At 35.3% G+C, this 8,063-nt stretch overlaps 1 protein-coding gene across 1 annotated transcript; it reads right to left on the minus strand.

The window, feature by feature from the left end:
* Positions 1 to 4,802: 4,802 nt before the first annotated feature.
* Positions 4,803 to 7,039, minus strand: LOC107811292 (polyphenol oxidase E, chloroplastic-like). Its single transcript, XM_016636200.2, has 2 exons — positions 5,545 to 7,039; positions 4,803 to 5,303 (listed from the first exon to the last, which is right to left on the minus strand). The coding sequence occupies exons 1-2, from the start codon at positions 6,989 to 6,991 to the stop codon at positions 4,948 to 4,950; spliced, it is 1,803 nt and encodes a 600-aa protein (XP_016491686.2). The 5' UTR covers positions 6,992 to 7,039; the 3' UTR covers positions 4,803 to 4,947.
* Positions 7,040 to 8,063: the final 1,024 nt, after the last annotated feature.

Genomic DNA, 8,063 nt, shown 5'->3' on the forward strand with positions numbered 1-8,063 from the left:
TTGATGAATTGAATCCTAAGGTTGTCATGTTCAGGGTCTGATATAAATCTTCATTGGTTTAAATTCAGTTTTGTTGTGATAGTGTTGATTAGGAGTTTTTCATGTGGTTAATTAGTTAATTGTTAGTTGGATTAGTTATAGATGATGGGTAGTAATCACAGGGGTTTCAGGGGATAATTTGGGACTTAAAAGTTTAAAAATGGTTAGTTTAAGTGTTCTGTCCAGTAAGTACTAATGTAACATTAAACTAATGCATTTGTTTAGTAGTAGTGGGGAACAAAATATAATAGCATGGGGAGCAACCCATAACCATTGAATTAAATAAACAAAAGACAAGAGTTAGTGGGGAACAAGTGAATCAAAAATAGAGCAAAACATATAGGGGTGGGGCTCTAGAGAATATCATGGGCAAAATATGCTTAATTAATGGGTCTGAGTGCTCCTAAGAGCTGGAAAAGAGGTTGTAGTTTGCATATAAAATGAGATTTTTTTTGGGAGAGAAGGGGGAGTCTTTGATCAGTTCAGAGAGTTTCAGAGTTTTGAGAGTTCTTTTAAAAAACAGTCTTAGATAGCATTTTAAAAGGAAGGCATTCAGTTTTTTTAGAGTTCTGGAGAGTTTAAGAACAGAAAACCAAAAATATATTGTTTCATTGCATTCATAGGTGTAATTCGAATTCTGGACAGTGATTCTCATTGCTGAAGTGATTTAGTAGTCTACTGATTAAGGTTTTGGTTTAATTCAAACTCTATTGAGCCTGTTCGTTTCAGTATTTGCGTTGCTACTGGTTTTACAACTTGTTCTGGGCTGTGGTCGAGTTGATTCTGGATTAAAAAAAAAATGGTCTCAAACTGTGTTGGTTGCTGTTTGAATTCCTGGTTGTTGTTGTCTGCTCTTCTGTTGCTAACTTTCCCTTCTACTCGATTATATTTCCAGGTACCTTGCTGTCTCTAATTCTTTGAAGTTTCATTCGATGTATCTGAACGATTATGAGATCATATGGCGAGGCATTGCTATCTTATGAATTTGCTTCTGTATTTCACTATTAGTATCATGTAGTTATAGATTTCAAATACGCATTAGTATCGATTAGAATTTCTGAAACTTGTCTTGTAATTAAACTAGAGAGACTTTGGATTATTTTTTATATCTGTACTGGACTGTATGGAGTTACTCAGATTTGCTATAGTTAATTTAGTTAACTGGGATGTTAATGTGAAGGTGAATCTGGATCGTAATAGCCGATTACTGTAGCTTCCATATTTAGGGTGCTGGAATCATAAACGGATATAAAAATTAGACATGACTAATTGTACGAATTACATGGTATAGTAGCTAATCACCTCAACAAGTTAAGCTTTTTCCATGATTGTCCGTGTTAATTCCTAGCATGAACAACAACTTTAAATCTGATAGATACATGAACTCGAGTTGGTAATTTTGGTTAGCATAAGGGCTGGGGTAAAGAATCGGAATAATTGTTCGTATCGTTGAGTTAGTTCATTAAACTTGATGGTTTAAAACTTTTAGTGAACACTTGTGCACATTGAATTGAATCATTCTCCAATTCAACGACTGGGGCTTGACAAACCCTTTGCATAAAGTGTAAGCTTCAGGGCCGAAATAAATGGCCCAGGCCTGGGTCTGACATGCATATCCGTTTGGGGCCTGGACCCGTGTCTGCGATTGGTCCAGTTTGAGCTGGGCCTGGATTATGATTCCCTCACGTAGACTGTTTGGAGTTTGCAGGTCTAGATGTAGTATTTCTTAAAAGATAATAATTAGTTAGGTTTTATTTTTTATTATTAGAGACAAGTTAAGAAGAAAACTATAGCTTGCTTTAGGATAACCTTTAAAACAAATGAGATGAGATGAGCCAAATAAAATGCCTAACTTGCGAGGCCTTCTTTTAAGGTTCGTATTAAAATACTTAGATTTCGAGACGGGTCGTTTAGCGAATTCCACGGTTTTTCCCAAAATAATAACGCGTTAGTCTCTTTAGGCGCATATTTTAATAACATTACCTTCATAAACTCGGGTGCGCATTTATGTGGCCCAAATCCGAATCTCAACAATGTTAAAATATGTCAAAAACCACGGGCGCATTTATGTGACATGGTTCAAGACTTGTTTTAATGACGTTGCAATGTTCCTTTAAAATAAATAAAAAGCGGTTGAAGTTAAAATTTGCACATAGGTTCAACATGTATTAAAATCAGATAAATAAGCCGAATATAACAGTTGAGCGACCGTGCTAGAACCACGGAACTCAGGAATGCCTAACACCTTCTCCCGGGTTAACAGAATTCCTTATCCGGATTTCTAGTTCGCGGACTATAATACAAAGTCATTTTTTTTCTCGATTCGGGATTCAACCGGTGACTTGTGACACCATAAATCTTCCAAGTGGCGACTCTGAATTAAATAATAAATCCCATTTCGATTGTCCTTTAATTGAAAAAACTTCCCTATACATCCCTTCCCCGGATGTAGGTGGTAAAAAGGAGGTGTGACAAACGTTGAACAAAATATGTTTCGGATTGCGGGTGCATTTCATGTGGCGTGATCCAAAGACATGTTTTAAACGACGTTCAATCTTCTTTAAAAATCAATTAAAAGTGGTTAAAGATTAAAATTTGCACATAGGTTCATAATTGTTTAAAATCAGATAATTTAGCTAAATATAAAAGTTGAGCGACCGTGCTAGACCCACGGAACCGGGAATGCCTAACACCTTCTCCCGGGTTAACAGAATTCCTTACCCGGATTTCTGGTTCGCAAACTGTATTACAGAGTCAACTTTTTCCTCGACTCGGGATTCAAACCGGTGACTTGGGACACTATAAATCTTCCAAGTGGCGACTCTGAATCTTTAAATGAAATAATCCCGTTTCGCTTGTCCTTTAATTGGAAAAACTCCCTTTATTTACGCCCCTTTCCGGAGGTGTAGTGAAAAAAGGAGGTGTGACAGCTCTGGCGACTCTGCTGGGGACGAACCTAGAATCTCTGGTTTCAGGGTTCAAGAATTCGAGCTTAGAATAATTGTTATAGTTGTAAACAAATGTGGACAAATGGAAACAAGTTTATTACTTTTTTTAACTGACACAACATGTTAGCTCTAAGGATAAAGAGGCATATATCTTTAACTAAGGCTTTACTAAGGTCACAACATGAAAGTTTAATTTTAAGTTGGGAATGCTAAATGTGTTTGTACCTTCCATCTTTGAGTGACGAAATTAGAATAACCATCGTTAAATTGCTAACTAATTATTATTGAGTTAGTTAGTTTTGGGATTAGCCGTTTGTTACTATGTGAGTGGTTTTACAGACTAGTTGTATATATACTTGTATAAGTCACTAATAAAAGCCAAGCCATTTCCATTCTCTTATTCTCTCTTGGCTTCCTCTATGCATACGTTTTTCTATCTTTTACAGTTCTTCATACTTGATCTTCTCCCAGATTCAACTGAGCATCTGAGATATGATCTCAATTGCTCAGTTTGGCAATATGTATAGTATAAATTAACTTAACATCCACCATATGGATCTAAATATCTAATACTTTAAATATTCTAAAATTAACTGTCATCTTCTCGATTCCCTCATCATCTTTTGCTTTTTCTTTCGTTGGCTTTTCGTAATCCGAAGCGTAGAAACATAGTGGAGTCTTTTTTTTTTTCCAGGAAACATGTTACTGACTTACTAATATACTTATAAGTCTACTTGCTTTTTTTAATCATAGCTTTCTGTCAGAAATTGCACTTTTCTTTTAAATAATTATTTTGATACAAGTGGAGTAATTATTCAATATATATTCCATTAGGCCATCTCCAAGTTACCACCATTTCTTGCCCCAAATTTCACGCCAAAACGGTGTAACGTCAAATTTACTCCAACCATTACATCATTTTTTATACTAAGTCTTCTCTTTCTTCTATATTATATTATTATCTTCTATTTACTTTTCATTTTTTATTTCTTCAAACTAATACTATATTTTTTCTTTTTTCCATATTCATTATATATAATTCATATTCACCACTTATATAATTATTTATTACAAAATTATTTTAAAGAATAAATTAACTAAAAGTAAAATCATTGATAAAAGATAATTAAATAAATATTACATCATAGTCAAATTTAATTTAAGTACCACATAAATATTTAACTTTCGTCTCTATTCTCCCATAAATGCTCAATTAAATAATGGTTATATTTCATTTTATACAAATATAATAATAATAAAATTAACTTATAATTTTATATAAATATAATATATACAAAAATTAATATATCAAAAAATAGGATATAAAATTAAAATTATAAAGATCTTAATATAAAAATTAATTATATACACAATATATGATAAATTAAAAGTCCACAAAATAAAAAGATTGAATAAAATAATATTAAACCAAATTTAGAGTGATGAATAGTGTTGCTCCAAATTTGATGCAACACTATTCATGCTCTATAATAATGCAAGAATTAGTGTTGTATTGGAGCAAAAAAACACTATTTCTTGCACCAAATTAGAGTAGCCTTGGAGATGTCTTAGGAGCTGCTATTTCAAGGTTATTGATGATAGCTCCCAGATCTACATGTTAAATCTTATGCATAAAGAGTTAAGAAGAGTCTAGGGTCATTGCATTATTTTAACCTTTTTTTCCAAGATCAGTGCAAGTGGGTTTAAAATTTCTTTTTGCACTATGGCATATTGTTTATCTTTTTCTCTTCCTATTTTATATTCCAAATAAAAGTGTCTTAAAAAGAGAAAGTTCGAAGAAGATAGACAAAGTGATTCTAACACCAAATACAGTACTGATTTATTCCTGAATAACAATTGCAATGACATTAACATCAAGCTGATTTCAACATAAATAAAACGGAATTAAAATCAAATGCAGGTCACCAAGACACAACAAGAAAACTTGAGCAGGCCATCATCAACAAGCTTCAAGTGTAATAACCACAGATTTAATGGCGACAAATTCGCCCCCAGTTTTCGGGACCAGAGTCACCACTATATCATCTTCATCTTCAAGGCCAATTTCCTCGAGCAACTCGGTAATGGCCAGCTGGAATTTTGCAACAGGGGCGACATGTGGTTTAGTGGGATCTGAATGAACATGAGGCAAGGCAGTGTAACTTCCTGCAAACTCTGCCCTGTCTAGCTCATGCCAGTTGGAGTTTGCATCTGCGTTAATGAAGACATCAAACCTTATGTGCTTTCGCTGATCAATGTTGAGTTCCAAGAAAGTTAACATCTCCTCTTTTGCGTCTTTCTCCTGCTGAGTCCTGCCTGTTAAGACGTAATATAATTAAATAATTGAAAGTGTACTCTAACAAATTAAAAATATGCTCTCTCTAGCAAGTTAACATGGCATGAGCGATTGAAATGAGGTCATGTTTTTAAATTTCACCGTCACACGAAAAACAAAAACTTTATTTTTATCCAACTACCTGATAGATCTAATTAAGTTTAGTAATTAAAAATGTGTTATTTCTAACCGTTTAAACTTTTAAATAACAGTTGAAAGTACCTGAAGTTTCCCTTTTGATAGAAAATGTTATGGGTTTGTCAATCTTTGCAATAGGGAATGTTTGGGTAGCTGACTGAACCGAACGTGCATTGACCTTGCTCTTGCTCTTCTTCAATGGCTTAAAATTACGCCATGGGGTTGGCATTGCTTGGAAATCATATCCCATTTTCTTATTGTCCAAACAGTCACGGACTTTGACGAGATAAGGGTTTTTCTTCTCGTCGTAGAAAAAGAACTCAGTGTTCAAATAATCTGGCTTGTTGATGTCCTTGCGTTTTCCTCCTAATGTTTTCCATATTGTCCACATGCGATCTACATTTGCATGGTGACTATAGAAAGCAGGATCCTTACCAGCTGAATAGAAATTTCCCATATCTTCACCGTTTTTACAGTTATTCTCATTAGGCTTACTACCAACCCAAATGTGGACAGGAGTATGAGGGATGTTTTCAATAGCTCCCTGCCCTGGTTTGGGTCCAACTTCCGTACAATATGGCTTACCGAAAAAGAGTTGTGGACATGGTGAATTGGTAATCATTTGACGATACATTAGAGTAAGGTTATTGCTCATCATTTGCAAGTCAGTTCCTTTCACGTCTTGACCAAAATGACCAAGGTCCATGATTACAGAACCACGGTGCTCTTGGTTACGTCTTGGATCGTAAAGATCAGGGTACACGTTTGGTTGATCAAACATGTGTGGCAAACGCATGCCCTTTGGATGATCCCAGTTCCAATATGGCAAACCAAAAGTAGGATCATTGATTAAAGAGCCCAAGATTCTTTCATAGAAGTACAAATACCATCTATGGAATGGGAAAAAAAGCCATGAGAAGTGAATTTGTAGCTCTTTGCCAGCGACGGTGTATGCACCATTGCAATAAGCACAGTGGATTTTGGCTTGCGCCGTGAATCCACGTGGATCATCTGGATCGGTGACGTCGAGCTCCTTCATTTTAGTAATGGCTAAGTTGTACTTAGCCATGTACTCTTCATCCACGGCATGAGAAGCTGGCCGAATACGGAGCTTGGACCCTGTTGGAAACTTGTAATAAGGAATATCCTTAGGATCAATTTTTAGCGGAGGGGGGCAACAAGAATAAGGTACTGGTACACCGGGTTTAATTGTGGCGCCAGTCTTGCTACATGAAGTAGTAGGGGCTGGAATGGGAGTGGCTGAAGCCAATGGTACAACATTAGAAGCACCATAGAGACCTCCTAAACCTAGAAGAACATTTCTCCTATCAACAGAATTTGCTTCAACAGTTTTGTTTTCATCACCATTGGAGACCTTGCATGAGACTTTGAAGCTATGGTTACGTTTTCCGCGGAGGAAAAGTTGAGAGGGTTTTGGAGTGGATGCTAAAGAAGAAGACTTGGTGGTTGATGTAAAGGGTGTTTTGAGTGGTGTGCTATTGCACACTGGTGAAATAACACTTGATGCCATAGCTAGCTTTCAGTTGAAGATTCTTAGGGTTCCACCTTTGCCTTATATAATATGTAAGCACCCAATAAAATATATATGGAGCACGTCTCACCTACCACTCCAAAACATATTCGGGACCTGGTAGGTGGGAATTAAATGAAGGATAATATTAAGTGGGAAAACTCTTATCATTTGTGTTTTATATTTGCTAGATCTGTAGAAGAAGAATCAAAGCTTCTCTAAACAGAAAGATAATTTTGAAAATAATATTGCCTTAAATCTTTTTAATACTTGAACACCTATATTATTCATCAATATATGATGTCTAAAGAAGTTTTAGTCAGGATATACATGTGGTTCCCTCTTTAGGAAATTTCTTCGTTTCATTTTGAGGCTAGAATTGCACTTTGATAGCTTATGTTATGTCTCAAAATAGAAAGTTTACATGGTGCTACAAAGGCAAGGTTAAAGTCCTCTCACCGTATATATATATGTCGTGACCCCTCTCGATGTATGTATATATATGTCGTGACCTCTCTCGATGTATGTATGTATATATGTATGTATTTATGTATTTTTTTAAGCAAACGGGAAAATAAATATATATATAAAACTACGTAATATTTGTTACATCATAGTCTTCATTTGTGTCACATAGAACACTTTGATTGCCTAAGCTTGCTAACATATTGCAAGCATCCATTGTTAGGTACTTAACAAAAACATGATTGTCTTGATCATATTTCACAAAATTAACAACATAATTGGGAGGGGACACAAAAACTTTTCTTCCTTTGCCTGAAATCCTGTCATCCTTAGCTAGTTGGTGTGTTACTGTGTTGCCTTGTCTAAACACGTGCTGGAGGAGGGTCACCTTCCCTTGGTGCATTAACAACAATAACAACAACAACAACAACAACAACAACAACAACAACAACAACAACAACAACAACAACAACGACCCAGTATAATCCCACAAGTGGTGCATTAACAAACCTGCAATTATTAACAAGATTATCAAGTAACCTATTACCATTCTGTAAAGTTTGAATTGCCTCCGCACAATCCTTTTCTATTTCCAATAAGAATAAAC

The sequence above is a fragment of the Nicotiana tabacum genome, chromosome 1 (genome assembly GCF_000715075.1).
Source record: "Nicotiana tabacum cultivar K326 chromosome 1, ASM71507v2, whole genome shotgun sequence".
Taxonomy (NCBI): domain Eukaryota; kingdom Viridiplantae; phylum Streptophyta; class Magnoliopsida; order Solanales; family Solanaceae; genus Nicotiana; species Nicotiana tabacum.